Source organism: Vombatus ursinus, unplaced genomic scaffold (assembly GCF_900497805.2).
Source record: "Vombatus ursinus unplaced genomic scaffold, bare-nosed wombat genome assembly UNPS02000580.1, whole genome shotgun sequence".
Lineage (NCBI taxonomy): Eukaryota > Metazoa > Chordata > Mammalia > Diprotodontia > Vombatidae > Vombatus > Vombatus ursinus.
In genome coordinates, this window is record NW_020940358.1 from 7,939,019 (window position 1) to 7,957,718 (window position 18,700).

The 18,700-nt window shown below is 40.8% G+C and overlaps 1 protein-coding gene across 2 annotated transcripts in view; it reads left to right on the forward strand.

Annotated features, from left to right (window-relative positions):
* Window positions 1-18,700, forward strand: part of RBBP8NL (RBBP8 N-terminal like) — a 70,694-nt gene that overhangs the window by 21,139 nt on the left and 30,855 nt on the right. Inside the window, exons 2-9 of one of the 2 annotated variants that reach the window (XM_027848900.1) lie at window positions 3,590-3,709; window positions 4,442-4,573; window positions 5,781-5,823; window positions 7,152-7,247; window positions 8,825-8,937; window positions 12,105-12,177; window positions 14,194-14,357; window positions 14,742-14,824. In XM_027848900.1, the coding sequence (XP_027704701.1) occupies window positions 4,513-4,573; window positions 5,781-5,823; window positions 7,152-7,247; window positions 8,825-8,937; window positions 12,105-12,177; window positions 14,194-14,357; window positions 14,742-14,824 (633 nt within the window). In that variant the 5' untranslated portion in view covers window positions 3,590-3,709; window positions 4,442-4,512. The remainder of the gene's footprint in view (window positions 1-3,589; window positions 3,710-4,441; window positions 4,574-5,780; window positions 5,824-7,151; window positions 7,248-8,824; window positions 8,938-12,104; window positions 12,178-14,193; window positions 14,358-14,741; window positions 14,825-18,700) is intronic. The other variant, XM_027848909.1, reaches the window with a different exon arrangement.

The window sequence follows — 18,700 nt, forward strand, 5'->3', positions numbered from 1 at the left end:
GCTCATCCTATGCAATAATTGTGTATGTCCTTCAATAAATCCTCCATAGGATTTCCACCAATATACTGGGTACCTAACTCTACCTCTCTTAACATTGTATTAATGAAATAGAGTATGCAGGCTATCCACTGGTTACATAAAAGATAACCACCTTTGATCTGTCCTACATCCATCAAATAATATCCTTTATGAAACTTCTGCATAATTCTTCATTGTTGATGCTGTTTAGTCATTTTCAGTCATGTCTGACTCTTCATGACCCATTTAAGTCTTTCTTGGCCAAGATACTGGAGGGATTTGTCATTTCCTTCTCCAGCTCTATCCACAGCACCACCTAGCTACCAATTCTTCATTGCCAATATGCTATAGCCTACTTGTGCCCACCATGGACCCCTCTCTTGCCATTTGGGTAACTCTCAAATTTAATTCTTCAGATATTATGATATCCCATGATTCACAGCACCACTAGATATTCTTTTTTAGTTTCCTTGAGTTTGGGGTCATTAAAAGCATTGTTCAGTTTCCTAAATTTAATCCAGCCTGCTCTACTTTGCTCTTATTCAATTCTGGACTCAGATTGTTGTCCATACAAGATATATAAAGATAAATTGGAGGGGGCAGCTAGGTGGCACAATGGATACCACTCCAGCCTTGGAGTCAGGAGGACCTGAGTTCAAATCTGGCCTCAGACACTAGACACTATGAGCTGTGTGATCCTGGGCAAGTCACTTAACCCCAATTGCCTCATCTAGATAGATAGATACATAGATCGATAGATAGATAGATAGATGAATGTATATAAATAAGAGACACTTTCTTAGAAGAGTTCTTTTTTTTTCTTTTTTTTTTTTTTTTGGTGAGGCAATCAGGGTTAAGTTACTTACCCAGAGTCACACAGGTAGTGAATGTTACATGTCTGAGGTGAGATTTGAACTCAGGTCCTCCTGACTCCAGGGCTAGTGCTCTATCCACTGCACCACCTAGCTGCTCCTAAAAGAGTACTTTTTTAAATTTTTTTATTTTTATTTTTTTTTTAGAAGAGTACTTTTAAAGCATCATTTTGCTCTTCTCAATTTTTTTTGAAGCCAACTAAGAATAAGTACAGTAATACAAGTCATTTCCCAATTGAGAAATGGTCAAAGTATATGAACAGGCAGTTTTCAGAGGAAGAAATTAAAGCTATCTATAGTCATATGAAAAAATGCTCTAAATCACTACTGATTAGAGAAATGCAAATCAAAACAACTCTTAGGTACCACATCATACCTATCAGATTGGCTCATGACAAAATAGGAAAACAATAAATGTTGGAGATGTGGGAAAATTGGAACACTAATGCATTGTTGGTGGAGTTGTGAACTGATCCAACCATTTTGGAGAGCAATTTGGAACTATGTCTAAAGGGCTATAAAATTGTGCATACCTTTTGACCCAGCAATAGCACTTCTAGGGCTATATCCCAAAGAGATCATACAAATGGGAAAAGGACCCACATGTACAAAAATATTTATAGCAGCTCTTTCTGTGGTGGCAAAGAATTGGAAATTGAGAGGATGTCCATTAATTGGGGAATGGCTGAACAAGTTGTGGTATATGAATGTAATGGAATACTATTGTGCTATAAGAAATGATGATCAAGGGGCAGCTAGGTGGCACAGTGGATAAAGCACCAGGCCAGAAGTCAGGAGAACCTGAGTTCAAATCCGGCTTTAGACCAAACACTTGACACTAGCTGTGTGACCCTGGGCAAGTCACTTAGCCCCAATTGCCTAAGGAAAAAAAAAGAAATGATGATCAAGTGGACTTCAGAAAAACCTGGAAAGACTTGTATGACTGATGCTGAGTGAAGTGAGTAGAACCAGGAGAACATTGTACACAGTAACAGCCACACTGTGCAATGACTAACTTTGATAGACTTAGCTCTTCTCGGCAATGCAAGGATCTAAGACAATTCCTAAAGTCTGATGATGGAAAATGCTATCCATATCCAAAGAAAGAACTATGGAGTCTGAATACAGATCAAAGCATACTATTTGCTCTTCTTTTTTTCCTTCTGTTTTGTTTTGTTTTGTTTCTTCTTTCTTATGGTTCCTCCTATTGGTTCTAATTCTTCTTTAAAACGTAACTTAATGTGAAAATATCTTTAATAGGAATGTATATGTAGAACCTATATCTGATTGCACACTGTCTTGGGGAGGGAGGAGGAGAAAATTTAAAACTCAAAAGTTTATGAAAGTGAATGTTGAAAACTAAAAATAAATAAATTAATTTAAAAAACCTCAATGCACATGTAGATTCATCTGATAAAGGAGAGGCAGTGTGGTAGAAAGAATAGATATTTAGACTCAGAGACAAGAAGATCTTCATTACACTCCTGCCTCTGATACTTATAAGCCATGTGACCATGGGCAATTGGGGATTTGGCAATAACAATGGCCATCGTAGATAATAATGCTTGATGTACCTGCCTCATAGAGTTGTTGTGATTCTCAACCAAGATGTTTATAAAGTGGGTTGCAAATTCTGAAGCTCCAGATACATGTCAGTTATTACTACAAAGATTTTTTTGAAAGATAGGAAAGTAGAATTATGAGTCAGTAGTTATTGATATTTTCTAGATCACCTTGGTTTTTTTGTAATAATAATATCATCAATTGTTTCCAAATATCTTTCAGCTATGCTGTCATTCAACCCCTCAATTCCCTCAAAACCATGGCACCTCCAGCATAGAACTCCCCTGGGGATACTCAGTCTGATCTATTTGCTCTTTCCATCTTTGTTTTCTAACTTGAGTGGCTCTAGACAACACATTTAACCTCTTTATAAGGAGAACTGACATTTAGAGCGTACTTTAGGGTTCCCAAATATATTATCTTATTTGATCATCACAGTAGATCTGTGAGATAGGTGTTCTTATTATCCCTTTGTTTATAGATAAGGAAACTGAGGCAGAGAGTAGTTAAATGACTTGCCAAAAGTCATATAGCTAGTCAATGACTGAAGAAGGATTTAAATCCATGTTTTCCTGGACTCAAGCTAGACTTCAAGTCCAGTTTTCTATCTGCTACAAGTAAGTTAAGTGACTTGCCCAGGGTAACATGATTTTGTTTTTGCTTATTTGGTTGGGTTTTTTTTAAGAAGGGGAGTGTTTTTTTAAATATTCAGAGCCAAGATTTAAACTTATGTTTCCTGGGGCCAGGCCCGGTGCTCTTACCACTAAACCATGTCTTTCTCTACTAGATGTGAGCTCCCTGAGGGCAGGGATTACCTCTTTTCGTCCTGACTCTCTTACATCCAGGAACATCAATTTGGGCATACAGAAGGTGTTTGATAATTTTTTGTCCAATAAATGGCCAGATGAATGAATAAAGAAATGGCCACAATGAGATCAGAACTAGCCCAAAATGATCCCCCCTCTTGGAAAACAGTATCCCACATAAATCAATTTTCATTTGGCATTACTTCAATGTGAGTTTCCAAAAGGAGCCTTGGAAAAAGATTTCATAAGCTGCCTTGTGTATGTATTGATAAACACAAGTTAATTAGGTTCAACAACCAAGTCACAAGCCTGTTTTGCACTCTATTGTAGAACTAAGAACATCAAACAAATAGATCAACCATAACTCATGGCAAGCCTTTGGGTGCCTTAATCCAGTAGGAGGGACAGACATTCTCATTATTTCAGCCTTCTCTGATGTCCACTGCTAAGGTTGGTGACAGAAATTTTAAATGATTCTGTGTGTGTGTGTGTGTGTGTGTGTGTGTGTGTGTGTGTGTGCGTGTGTGTGTGTGTGTGTGGTGTGTATTCATTCTCAATGCCTAAAAAAGAGGGAATGCCTTTTCTCCTATCTACAAAATTTATCATGCCAAGGAGTCCAGCTGTCAGATCTGTCCTCTTTGTATTCAGCCAATAACATATCTGAGGGCTTGGTAGAAATTGTGATTTGGATCAGAGAATCATGGAAAGATAGCATTTAGAGCTAAAAAAAAAAAAGACCTTAGAGATGAGAGTCTAACCCTTTTATTTTAAAGAGGGAAAATTGAGTAAACTAAAGGAATTTGCCTGTGGTGACACAAGTATATTTTTTAAGTTTCTATTTGAAGCTAGATCTTGTAACCTCCCAGTTTCAGTAATGTACTCATTACACTGCGGCAGGGGAGTGGGGGTGTGTTTGGGGAAAAGGGGAGTGGGTTAGGAAGGAGCAGTAAGGCCTTGGGAGTAGAGTTCACCATTCATTTCACTTTGCCTACATAGAAAGGCTTGGCTAGAGGGCCTTAACTTCCCAGAAATGACTACCACATGGAAAAGTGATATTTCCTTTCTCCAGATTCTTACATTTAATTTCATATGAAGTCAAGAAAAGGTCCATTTGGGTTCTGCATGGCTCCCTCACTATTGCCCCTCATACTCTCTATATGTAATGACTATTTTTTTTTTAAGGTCAGAGACTAACATGAGATAAGACCCAAGGAGAAAGTTCCACCTGCCACAGGAAGAGTAGGGGAAGAAGGATGGACAGTTTCACCGAATGTTTGAATAAGTTGAAGGACGTCCATGAGAAAGAAGTCCTCGGTATGACCCAGCCTCCAGGGAGACAAGGGCAAGGCCACAGGGTGGGCTATGCAGCCTTTAGGCCTAGAACCTTCTAAGCTGGGCTGTGGGATGCTCCCTGATCCTATGGCACCTTGGCTAAAAGGAGGTTCTAGACGCTCATGTCATATGCAGTGTAAATGATGAGATCCCAAGCCAACCTCTCATAAAGAGCATTTGTTGGTTATAGAATAAACAGTTCTCCTGCAACAAGAGGACACACCCTCCTTGTGTAGGTCTCCCTCCCATCCCTGAATTGGAGCAGTACTTTGGGTAGGAACAACACTCAGGTTACCCTGGGATGAGGGGTTAGGAGAGGAAGGATAAGTGTGCATGGAGCCTGAGCCCAGAGATGCTGATGCACACGGAGGGAACACTCTGTTGAGGCTTCTCCTTCCCCTGGAGAAGATATAGGATCATAGATTTGAAGCTGGAAGAATTCAGAAGCCACCTAATCCAAACCCTTCATTTTTCAGATGAGGAAACAGAGGCCCAGAAATATTAAGTGATTTTTCCCAAGGTCATTGTAGCAAATGACAGAGTCAAAATTTTGTTGTTCAGTCGTTTCACTTACGTCCAATTCTTTGTAACCTCATTTTGGGCTTTCTTGGCAAAGATACTGGAATGGTTTTCCATTCCCTTCTCCAGCTCATTTTACAGATGAAGAAACTGAAGCAAACAGGGTTAAGTGATTTGCCCAGGCTCACACAGCTTATAAATGTTTGAGGCTGAATTTGAACTCACAAAGATGCTCTTTCTGATTCCAAGCAGCTCAGTCTACTAAGCTATCTAGCAAATGCAAACCCACATTTTCTGACTCCAAATCCAGGGCCCTTACCACTGTACCACGGTGTCTCCTGGAGTATCAGGGCTGGAGAGATAAGTGCATGGGTGGCAAGGGAGGGCTCCAGAAATATTCAGACGTGGCCTTGATAGGAGAGCACAGTAATTCACTCTTAAAGACAGTCATGAAAGACCCTTGCCATAGATGAGAAGCAAAGGAAGGGGCCATGCTCACTGCTGAAATTCTACCATACCTTTTCCTCTAGAGCTCCCTCCCCACAAAAGAGGACCACAGAGTTTCTTCATTTTCACACCCTTGTGCCAGATAAGGTGCCCATACACAACAAATGGTGTCTTGGTCCTAAAATGGAATGCTCAGCATCCTAACATCCTCTCCCTCTTGCAGGGCTACAGAACAAATTGTTGGAGCTTAACACAGAGAAGTGCCGGTGAGTTCAACAGAACAGGGGGCCCCATTGCTGTGTGGGCTGAACCTTGGTATTCTCTCCAAGGATCCAGAGGAAATCTTCCAAGGAAATATTTGTCAGGGTTTGGCAAAAACTCTTTCCATCATAGGGAACCTCATCCAACCCCAGGAGATATACAAAGCCTACAAGATACTGAGCTTTTTCCCTTGGAGTTTCTGGCTGGTCCCTCAGTTTAATGACTCAGAATGGAGGCTGAGGGTACCAAACTCAAAATAGTACCCATGAAGGGAAGAGAACTACAGGGATGGGAGAGCAGAGGAAGCAAACTACTAACCTTTGCAAATTGGAAATAGTCCTCCATCCTTCGTGTGAATGAACCTCATGGAAGTCACAGAATGTCTAAGTAAGGCAGGACCTTTGATATTATCTGCCCCAACCTGCTCATTCTCCAAGTGAAGAAACTGAGGACCAGTAAGGTTAAGAAAAGGCAGCTGCGGTATAGTGGCAGCAATCCTAGAAGCAAAGTCAGACAACCTGGCCCTGATGGTTACTTTCTGTCTGACCCGGCACAAGTCACTTAATCTTTCTCCACATCAATCGAATTAAACACTCTCTAAGATCCCTTATAGCTCTACATTCAATGATTCTAAGCAACTGGGGTAGAGTCATTCAGCAAGTTAGTGGCACAGCCAAGATTTGAACCCAGATCCTCTGATTACCAGAACAGTGATCTTTCCATTATACCATTTGTTGTTGTTGTTCAGTCGCCTCCAACTCTTCATGATCCTATTTGGGGTTTTCTTGGCAAAGATATTGAAGTGGTTTGTCATTTCCTTCTCCAGCTCATTTTACAAATGAGACAACTGAGGCAGAGAGGGTGAAGTGACTTGCCCAGGGTCACACAGATAACGTATGAGGCTGGATTTGAATTCAGGTCTTCTTGACTCCAGGCGCAGAGCTCTATCCTCTGTGCCTTTAGTTGCTCATTATACTAAGCTTCCTCTGATTCAGTGTTGACTCCTCCTTCCCCTTCATCTACCACACTCTCACAGTCACCAAGTCCTGTGCATGCTTTCTTGGAAATAGCTCCCTCTTTCATCCCCTCCTCACCTTCCCCGTTATCCTCCCTCTACCATCCTTTCCAATTAAAAATGCCTGTGATTCTCTGATTCCAGGTCAGGCCTTCATCACTTCTCACCTGGGCTGCTGTGGTAGCCTCCTAGCTGGCATCTCCCTGCCTTCAGCCCTTCCCCTATCCAGGCCAACCTTAACAAACCTCTGACTTGGAAATTTTCCCTGCTGAAGGCAAAGGGTCATTTTCATTGTCTCCTCCTTGTTTCTTGAATTAGAGATGCCCAGAGGATTGAAGAGCTATTTGCCAAAAACCACCAGCTTCGGGAACAGCAGAAAGCCCTGAAGGAGAATGTTAAGGTATTAGAGAACAGGTAAGTCCTGCCTGGCAGAATGAGCAGCCCCCCCACCGGGTCCTGGAATAACTCTCCCTTTGTTAGGAATAGAACATGACTTGGAAATGATGTCTCATTTAAAGGATTCCAAGAATACAGAGCCTTTCAAAAGCACTGGCGAGCCCCAATTTAGTAGCTCAGTGGATAGAGTGACAGACCTGGAGACAGGAAGACTCATCTTCCTGAGTTCAAATCTGGCATCAGACACTTACTAGCCGTGTGACCCTAGACAAGTCACTTAACCCTGTTTGCCTCAGTTTCCTCACCTGTAAAATGAGCAGGAAATGACAAATCACTCCAATACCTTTGCCAAGAAAACTCCAATGAGATCATGAAGAGTCAAACACAACTGAAACAAGTGAACAATAAATATATAGCCATAATCTAAGCCCTTTCTAGCTCTAACAATCTGTGATTTTATGCTTCCCCTTTGTATGGAGCTTTAGCATTTTTAAAGTTCTGCCCCATCCATATATAATTCTCTACTAACCCCCTGTGAAGATAGCAGAAGTATTATAGCTTTTTTATAGATAAAGAAATTAATGTACCAAAAGATAAACAATTTGTACAAGGTAGCGCAGCTTGTCATCAGCCAAGAAGGGACTAGAATTCTGGTCTCCTGATTCTTAATTCAGGCCTCTCTCCAATAATCCTCATACATGAAAATCCAAATTTATCAACCAAACAGAGGTAATTCTAATTATTGCTTACAATTATTATCCTACATATGAAGCTCTCTAGAAATCATTTATACACACTTCAGGTATTTTACACTGTCCCACTCTTCAAACTGCTAACACATACATAGTCTCACTTGACCCTTACAACCACTCTGTGAGGTAGGTAGTTCAAGTAGTATGATTTCCATTTCATAGATGAGGCTGTGAAAGGTGAACTCTTTGCCCAAACACCCAGATGGTAAATGGCAGACTCAGAAGTCAAGCTCAAGTCTAGTTGTACCATATTCCCTCCAGTGATTAGGACTGCCAGAATATAACAGAGTCCCTGTAATAGTATTTTTCATAGAAATCTCTCTGATTGTATTTAAAATAGGATTCACTTTACAAAAATTCCATTTAAACTCAACTTTTCAGGAACACCTGTAGAATATAAAGTGAGGAGGGGCAGCTAGGTGGCGCAGTGGATAAAGCTCCGGCCTTGGAGTCAGGAGGACCTGAGTTCAAATCTGGCCTCAGACACTTGACACGTATTAGCCATGTGACCTTGGGCAAGTCACTTAACCCTGATTGCCTCACCAAAACAAAAATAATAATAATAATAATAAAAATATAAAGTGAGGAAACACATCCAGAGAGGTTTCCTTTCATTTCTTGCCTTCCTCTTTCTGAATTAAAACACAACCCAAAAATGAGCATGGCACACTCCAGGCTCATTTCTAATTCCAAACTATATTTAGGTTATCCCAACCTGGGATTCCTCCCAGACCCAAATGGCCATGGACAAAGGTGCCTCCAATGGGCCAGATGTGAGAAGGGAGGGAGGAAGGGTCCAGCCTTGGTACAGAGGCGAGCAGCTAAGTGACTATCTCATTTCAGGCTGAGGGCCGGCCTCTGTGACCGATGCATGGTGACTCAGGAGATGGCCAAGAAGAAACAGCATGAATATGAGAATTCCCATCTCCAGAGCCTGCAGCACATCTTCATCCTCAGTAAGTCAATCGCTCAATTAATCTGAAAGCACTCATTAAGTGCTTACTATCTGCCAGACACTGCTAGCGACTTGAGATACAAATAAAAAAAAAAACTGTCCCTACCCCCCAAGTAATTTATATTCCAATATTGTGGACATAAACAAGTATACATATATGTGTGTGTGTACATATGTATATATGTATATACATATATATATATATATATATATATATATATATATATGTACACACACAAACATATAGGATTACATGAAATAAACCCAAAATACTTTTGGAATGAGGGCATTCAGAGCTGGGTCTTGGGGGTGGGGAAGGCTCAGCAAAGACTTCATGTAGAAAATGGTGCCTGAGCTGAGTTTTAAAGGAAATAAGGGATTCTAAGAGGCAGAGGTGAGTAAGGAGGGCATTCCAGGCACGAGGGGGAGGGGAGCACCCTATACAAAGGCACAGAGGTGAGAGATGGAATGTGATATGTGACGAATGGCAAAAAGACCATTTTGACTGGACTATAGAGTGTGGGAAGAGGAGTAATATACACCAGGTCCAGAAAGATGGGCTGGGACTAAGTTCTCAAGGGTTTTAAATGTCAAACAGGAATTTATTTTTCCCTAGACGCAATAGGGAGACACTAGAACTCCCTGAGCAGGGAAGTCACGTTGGTCAGGCCTGTGATTTAGTAAAACCACTTCAGCAGCTCAACCAGCCTTCCTAGAAGCTTTCTGGTTTCTGCGTTTTCTGAAAAGTACCCCAAGGGCTGCTTTCAACCTTTACTGGGCTCCCCCCTGTCCATCTGACATTTCTCTAGCCAAGAGTCCAGATGATTCAGGGACCAGAAAAAAGGCCTTCAAAGCTCCAGCTTTTAAAGGCACTCAGTTCCTACCTGATCTCATAAATGTGTAATGCTTCAAGGTGAATGATGTGTTTTGAGAAAGCCCTTGCTGAAGAGGGGCAAAGGTAAGGAGATGCTTATGCAGGTTCCCTGTGCAGCTGAGAGGCTTTGTCCTAGGCTGAGAGGAAACTCCCAGGAGCATCAGCTGGAAAAAGAACCTCATATTCGGGGTGTGAGAAGTAAAAGAAATGACTGAATCTTCTGACAGTTCTCCCTGTAATCCATAGAACAGGGCCTCTTTAACTTTTTCCACTTGAGTCCCCTTCAGCAACCCCATGGGACCGCAACCCACAGTTTAAGAATTCTGCCATAGAAGTCATGACTTTATGCTTCCCTGAAAAGTCTTGGTTGAAAAAGAAAAATTTCTGTAATGCACATGTTGACGAACATGTGTGTAAGGGTGTGAGTATGTATGTCGGTGTATGCATGAGAATGTATGCTTATATGTATGAGTACAAATATGCACATGTATGTGTGAGTGTGCATGCGTGCATGTGTATACTGATTGTCGAAGGGCATGTGACTTTGTGTCTATGAATATACAGGACTGTATAGTAAGGGTATGCTTGTGAATAAATTTAAATTTGTTGCATGTTTTTAGCGTTTGTGCTTATATAAGGGTTCATTTTTAGAAAGGTGGGAGAGTGTGGTACAAAGACAGTCAGATGTGGAGTCAGGAAGACCTGCACTTAAATTCTGCCACTTAGTAGCTGTGGGAACCTGAATGAATCATATAATCTCTTTGAACCTCATCTTCTTCATCTGTAAAATGGAGCAACCTGTAGCACATACCTCACAGGGTTGTTGTGTGGTTCAAAGAAAATCATGAATATAAAGCATTTTATACATATGTATATGCATAAATATGTAATATTGTCAGTATGCATACAATTTCAATAACCATGTGCATGTATATTTGTGTGTGTATGTGTGGGGCAGCTAGGTGGCACAGTGGATAGAGTGTGGGCCTGGAATCAGGAAGACTCATCTTCATGAGTTCGAATCTGGCCTGAGACATTTATTAACTGTGTGACCCTGGACAAGTCACTTAACTCTGTTTGCCTCACTTCCTCATTTGTAAAATGAGCTGGAGAAGGAAATAGCAAACCACTCCAGTACCTTTGCCAAGAAAACCCCAGATAGGGTCACAAAGAGTCGGACACGACTGAAACAATTGAATAACAACAACTTGTATATGTATATGTGTACGTATACCTATGCCTGCATGAGTAGGAGGGATGCGGTTTATGGCTGTGTAAGAACAAGTGAGGGTGCGCCTGTTTATGTGTCCACATGTATATGTATGTGTGCACATGAACATGCATGTACAGATGAGCATGGGAGGGTCTTGTGCACATTGTGGAGCATTCGTGGAAAGACCAAAAAATAAGAGGAAGCCAGCTGGATGCTGGAGTCTTGTCCCTGAGTCGTGTTCATCTTGTTTCCGTGACTGCACTTTTTCAGCATCCCTGGGCCCCTAGACTCTTAAGGCAGTAGATATTTACTGAGCACTCAAAATGGGTAAAAATGCTTAGGGGAAAGACAATGGAAATTATGGGTCCAGTCTCAAAGAGCACCCAGCAGAGTCAGGGGGATAAGACATCAACATATATAACTATAATAAAAGTAGACCATGTTGAGTCCATAGGAAAGAAAAAAATGAGTGCTAGTACACTTCAAAGGAGGAACAGATCATTTCTAGTTGGGAGGATCAAGGGAGGCTCCACAGAGGAGGTGGCATTGAAATTGGGGTTGAAAGATAGCAGGGATTTCAATAGATAGAGAGGGGAGGGAACTATGAGTAAAAGGTGGAATAGATGACCTCCAAGGTCACTTCCACCTCTACAATTCTGTGATCCCCATCTTCTATAACCCTTCCCCCCAACACACACCTTCCTGCACTGAAACTACTATTTACCCCTGGGAATCCTTCCCAACCACTGGCTCCCTCCATTTGACATGATTTACTAGGCAAAGAAGAAAAGAAAATCCAGCCCAATATTATCCACCACAATGGGTAAAACCAACACCCCATGGAAACTGAGACCATATTCCATTGAGAGACTAATTTCCCCCATAGTGGTTTAAGAGATTATTTAGGGGATATTGCTGTCCTATTTTCTGGCAAGTTAACCAGAGCAGGCAGTGATGGCCCCTCTCAAAGTATCTGACTATTCACACGGGGCAGTTTACTTCTTGAGGCAGAGAGGCCCAGAGCTCTGCCACTTCTGATGCTTCCCCAAGCCAAGCTGATCTTTTTCCTGTTTATTCATAGCTAATGAAATGAACGGGCTAAAAGAAGAAAACAAAGCTCTGAAGGAAGAGTTGAAGAGACTTCGAAACCTGGAGTGAGTTCTGACTGAGTCACCTTTCCTCTACCCTACCAATGTCCGGGCAAACAGGCCCCGCACCACTATCTTGGGAATCAATTCCCTAATCACGTCGTTCCCGTGGAGGGGGAAAGGTGGTGCCACTCAGCTGCCATTAACCATTGATTTGTTAGAACTATAATAATAGTGGGCAGCTAGTGGCACCATAGCGCACAGAGCAACAGGCCTAGAGTGAGAAAGACTATCTTCCAGAATTCAAATCTGGCCTCAGACACTTACTAGCTGCATGATCCTGGGCACTTAACTCTGTTTGCCTCAGTTTCCTCATCTGTAAAATGAGCTGGAAAAGGAAATGGCGAACTACTCCAATATCTTTACCAATACAACCCTAAATAGGGCTATGAAGAGTTGGATACGACTGAAAACGACTGAAAAACAACAGCAAAAATAATAATAGTGAGAGGCAATTTAGTGTAATGCAAGTTAAGCAAGACTTGGCACCAGGAAGACCTGGGTTCACGTTCTCCCTCTGACACATAGTAGCTGTGTGACCCAGGACAAGTCACTTCTCAGTGCTCTAGACCAGAAATGTCAAACGGGCACATGCCACCAAAGGAGGTTAAAATGTAATTGGGAAATATTTAACAAAATAAACTAAAATACAATAAAATATAGATAACATTACATTTTAAAGCTAAGTCAACAGCAGAGATACTTATGCGTGGATTAGTTTCTATCTGACACCACTGGTCCAGAACAGTGATGCCAAGCTCAAATAGGAACAGGGACCACTGCCTATTGACTTAGAAAACCACATAATAACATCATCTATGTTTTACTGTATTTTTATTGATTTTGTTAATTTTTTCCCAATCATATTTTCATCTGGTTCCCCATCAGGGCCTGCTAAACAGTAAGATTAAGACTCTACAGCTATAAATTGCAGATAAGGTGCCAACCTACAGTGCCAGAGGGAGTTTCCTCACCTCAGAGTTGCCTATTTCAATTAAATTACAGTCCCAATGTCTGTCCCTATAAGAGAAGTAATAATTACTCACATCTCTAGAGCACTTCAAGGTTAACAAAGTGCTTTTCTCACAACAACCCTGCAAACAATATCCCCATTTTTCAGATGAGGAAACTGAGATTCATTTGGAGGGAGGCGAGCACTTACATTTTAAAAGAGGGCCTAGGAAGGAAAGTGCTTAACCCTAAAGAATGAAGCTCTAAAGGTGGGATTTCATGGACCATTGAGAGAAAAGCTTATTGGGCTTTTTCCTAGGATTATGGGATTTTAGAGGTGGGAGGGACCTTAAGAATTCTATATCACAAACTCTTTATTTTACAAGTAAGGAAACTGAGGCTCTGAGAGATCAAGTTATTTGTCCAAGGTCATAAGCAGTAGAGCTAGCAGTATAGCATGTAATGGAAAGAGTGTTCGCTTTAGAGTCAGAAAACCTAGGTTTGAATTCTGGTTCTTCCACTTACTACCTGTGTGATCTTGGGAAGAGAATAAGCATTTATATAATACCTGCTATGTCAGGCACTGTGCTAAGTATTTTTTATACAAGTTATCTCATTTGGTTCTCACCACAGCTCTGGGAGGTAGGTACTATTGTTATTATCCCTGTTTTATAGTTGAGGCAGCTGAGGCAAACGGAGGTTAAAGTGACTCGCCCAGGGTCACACAACTAGTAAGTGTCTGAGGCCAGATTTGAATTCAGGATTTCCTGACTCCAGGGCACCATCCATTATGCCACCACCCTACCTTGGGTAAATCATTTTACTTCTCAGGCCTTCAGCTACTTCATCTATAAATTGAGACAATTATATTAGTACTCCCTGTGATCCTTTCTAAATCTAAAGCCCTATGATCCTCTGACCTTTGCAAACAGATGTGCCTTCCCAGCAACCCTAAACCATGCCATATATGGGTTCCCCGACTATGCTTAGACTTAAGGCCGGTCTCCCTTCACCAATCCCACCATGATGGTTTGATGTCATCCTCATTCCTCTTTGTCTCTCCCATCTTAGAGACAGACCCAAACACCACCGGGCTATGTCCAGAGAAAGCAGCTCCAGTCCAGATTCACCTGTGCCCTTGCTATCCCCAGGAGGGCGGAAGCCTAGCACTGAGAAACCACCACCAAGCCGGGAGACAGAAGAGGACTGTCTTCCCCACACTCCCCTAGGAGAAGGTACAGTGTGGACTATGGAACAGAGCACACAGAGTCTGAGGAAGGGCATCAAGTGAAATGGGCAGGATTCCAGGGTAGGAGAGGCACATGGGAAGGGAGCTTCCTTCCTTTCAGTTAAGTTCACAATTTCTATCCCACTGGAGATTTGAGCAACTGGTGGGAAGGAGAGAGAGGTTTCAGTTAGTAAATTTTTGCCCACCAAAACCACTTCCTCTACACAGAATCCATGAGAAGTCCCAGTACATAAATGCATTAATTTAGCTGCACTGGGGAGAACAAAATAAAATCCCAGTTGTAACTAGTTATAAACACACACACACCCCAGAAACTCAGAGACCCTCTTCCATCAGTTTCTCTGACCTTTTCTTTCTTTCTTAAAAACAGAAAAGTCAACAGGGTACCAGACTTCTCCAATCCCTAAAATCCCTCCTGGGACAAACCTTCAGGAGCAACGAGTTCTGGACATGGTGAGGTTTGGAAAGTTTGGAGTCATGCCTCTTTTTCTGGATCAAAGCAAAATGGAGCCCTGTTTTCAAAACCGTCATCTATAGCTACCTTCCCCAGGGCTAAAAGGTCTCTCTAGATGGCCTCAACCCCCAAGAAGCCCATCCTTTTTGTCTAAGACAGCTGTGCCCACAGTGTACCACGTGACCAGTAAGGAAGATGGTGACACACAGAATGCCCTCATAATCCTTAGATACTATTAGTTGATGTTAGAATCAGCCCCTAAATGGAACCCTCCCAAGGGTAACTCTGCCTTAGCTCTGCTCCAGATAATGGAAGTTAACTAAATTAGATTTCTTAACTCAGTTGTTCTGAAAGAACCATTAGGGAGACTAACAAAAGAGTAAGCAACTTGAGAGGGTTATTCAACTTTGTCTACTCCTCAGCATTTTACACAAATTCTTGTACATTTTGGGTGCTCTAATTATTTATTGTCTAAATGAAGGAGTGAACTAGACTGAGGCAGTGTGACATAGTGGAATGAATAGTAATAATAATATAATAATAATAGCTAATATTTCCATAGCACTTCACATAATTCTCATTTGATCCTCACAACAAGTAGGTGCCATTTTACAGATGAAGAAACTGACACTGAAAGAAGCAAATGACTTGCCAGGGTCCCATAGCTAGTAAGTGTCTGTGGCAGGATTTGAACTTAGGCCTTCCCCATTCCAAGTCCAATAGCTCTATCTACCACACCACTAGGAGTCAGGAAGCATGGATTCGAGTCCCAATTCTTTTATCTGTAAATTGTCAGGAACTAGACTAGAGCCCTTCTAGCTCTGACATTTTTAATAGTCTTTTTTTCCCCCAATTACACATCAAGATGATTTTTAGCATTCATTTTTACAAGATTTTAAGTTCCAAATTTTTCTCCTTCCCTTCCTCCCCTCCCTGAAAATGGTAGCAATTTGATATAGCTTATAGCTAGGTGGCACAGGGTATAGATCACTGGCCCCGGAGTCAAGAGGACCTGAGTTCAAATCCCAAGCCTCACACACTTGACACTTACTAGCTGTGTGACCCTGGGCAAGTCACTTAACTCCATTGCCTAGTTAAAAAAAAATACTAGAAAAAGAACAAATTAAAATCAAGACCCAAGAGAAACCTAAAAAGGGAAAAAAAGGAAAATAAAACATAAGGGATTTAAGTTGCATGCCCAATTCATTGATCTGCTCCTTCTCTATTTTGTTGATGTAAGAATTTAGAGAAATTAATGCTCCTTTAAGTACTGCTTTAGCTGCAACCCATAATTTTTGGGATGTTTTCTCATTGTTGACATTCTCTTTAACAAAATTATTTATTATTTCTATGATTTGTTCTTTGACCCATTTATTCTTTAGGATTAGATTATTTAAGGGGCAGCTAGGTGGTGCAGTGGATAGAGCCCTGAAGTCAGGAGGACTCGAGTTCAAATCCAGCCTCAGACTTATTAGCTGTGTGACCCTGGGAAAGTCACTTAACCCCAATTGCCTGAAAAAAAAGGATTGGATTATTTAGTTTCCAAATAATTTTTAATCTACCTTCCCACTGCACTTTATTGAATATAATTTATATTGCTTTATGATTTAAAAAGAATACATTTAACATTTATGCCTTTCTACACTTGATTTTGAGGTTTTTGTGCCTTAATACATGGTCAATTTTTGTGTATTTGCCATGTGCTGCTGAGGAAAAGAAAAAGTTCCTTTCTGTTCCCATTCAGTTTTTTCGAAAGGTCTATCATATCTAACTTTTCTAATATTTTATTCATCTCCATGGTTTCTTCCTTGTTTATTTTTTGGTTGGATTTATCAAGTTCTGAGAGGGGACAGTTGAGCTCCCCCGCTAGTGTAGTTTTGCTGTCTATTTCTTCCTGTAACTCACTTAACTTCTCTTTTAAGAATTTGGATGCTATACCGCTTGGTGCATTTATGTTTAGCATTGATATTACTTCATTGTCTATTATACCTTTTAGCAAAATGTCATTTTCTTCCTTATCTCTTTTAACTAGGTCTTTTTTTTTTTGCTTTTGCTTTGTCTGAGATCAGGATTGCTATCCCTGCTTTTTTTTTTTTTTTTACTTCAACTGAAGCATAATAAATTCTGCTCCAGCCCCTTACCTTTACTCTGTGTGTCTCTCCGCTTCAAGTGTGTTTCTTGTAAATAACGTATTGTAGGATTCTGGTTTTTTTGAACCGTTCTGCTATCTGCTTCCATTTAATGGGAAAGTTTATCCCATTCACAGTTATGATTACTAACTGTATTTCCCTCCATCCTATGTTTCCTCCTGCTTGTCCTCTCTCTCTCTTTTCACCCTTTCCCTCCTTGACAGTGTTTTGCTTCTGTCCACTGCCTCCTCAAGCCTGTCCTCTCTTCTGTCAGTCCCCCCCTTTAATGTAATCTCTTCCCCTCCTGCTTTCCTGTTGTGTAAGACAGAATTCTATTCTCAACTGATTGTGTATATTATTCCCTCTTTGAGCCAATACTGATGAGAGTAAGGTTTAAGCAATGCCCACCATCCACCCTCCCATCTTTCCCTCCACTGTAATAGGTTTTTTGTGCCTTTTCATGTGGAATAACTTACCCCATTCTTCCTCCTCTTTCTCGTCCCTTAATTATTTTTATGTCATTTCCTCAAATTCACCTTATACCCATTCCCTCTGTCTACATCCATTCCTTCTAGATGTACTATTAGTGATACAGTTTTTAAGAATTACAATTACCATCTTCCCATGTACAGATGTAAACAGTTCAGCTCCATTGAACCCCTTATGTTTTATTTTCCTTTTTTCCCTTTTTAGATTTCTCTTGGGTCTTGATTATTGGAGATCTTTTTTTGTTCAATTCTGGTCTTCTCCTTATGAAAGTTTGGAATCCTTCAATTTCATTGAGTGACTGTTTTTTTCCCTTGAAGTATTATGCTTAATTTTTCTGGGTAGGTGATTCTTGGTTGTAGTCCTAGCTCCTTTGCCTTCTGGAATATCATGTTCCATGACCTCTGATCCTTTAATGTTGCAGCTACTAAGTCCTGTGTAATCGTGATTGTGGCTCCCCAATATTTGAATTGTTTCTTTCTGACTACTTGCAGTACTTTTTACTTGACCTGATAGCTCTGAAATTTGGCTATAATGTTCCTTGGAGATTTTATTTTCGTATTTCTTTCCTGAGGTAATCAGTGGATTCTTTCAATGCCTACTTTGCCCTCTGGTCCCAGGATATCAGGGCAGTTTTCCTTGATAATTTCTTGAAAGATGTGTAGGTCCTCCTTTTGATTCTGGCTTTCAGGTAGTTCAATGATTCTGACATTGTCTCTCCTGGATCTATTTTCCAGGTCAGTTGTTTTTCCAATGAGGTATTTTACATTTTCTTATATTTTTTAATTCTTTTGAATTTGTTTGATTCTTGATATCTTATAGAGTCATTAGCTTCCACTTGCCCAATTCTAACTTTTAAGGAGTTGTTTTCCTCAGTTAGCATTTGTACTTCCTTTTCCACTTGGCCAATTGTAGTGTTTAAGGATTTGTTTTCTTTAGTGGATTTTTGTATCTCCTTTTCCATTTGGCCAATCCTACTTTTTAAGCAGTTGTTTTCTTTTTCCAAGCTGTTGACTCATTTTTCATAATTCTCTTGCATCACTCTCATTTCTTTTCCCAATTTTCCCTCTGCCTCTATTTTATAATTTTTAAACTCCCTTTTGCGCTCTGCCATTAGTTCTTTCTGGGCTCGAGACCACTTCCCATTTTTGTTTGAGGCTTTGCCCATAGGTGTTTTGACACTGTTGTCCTCTTCTAAGTTTGTATCTTGATCTTCTCTGTCACCATAATAACTTTCTACGGTCAGATTCTTTTTTGTTG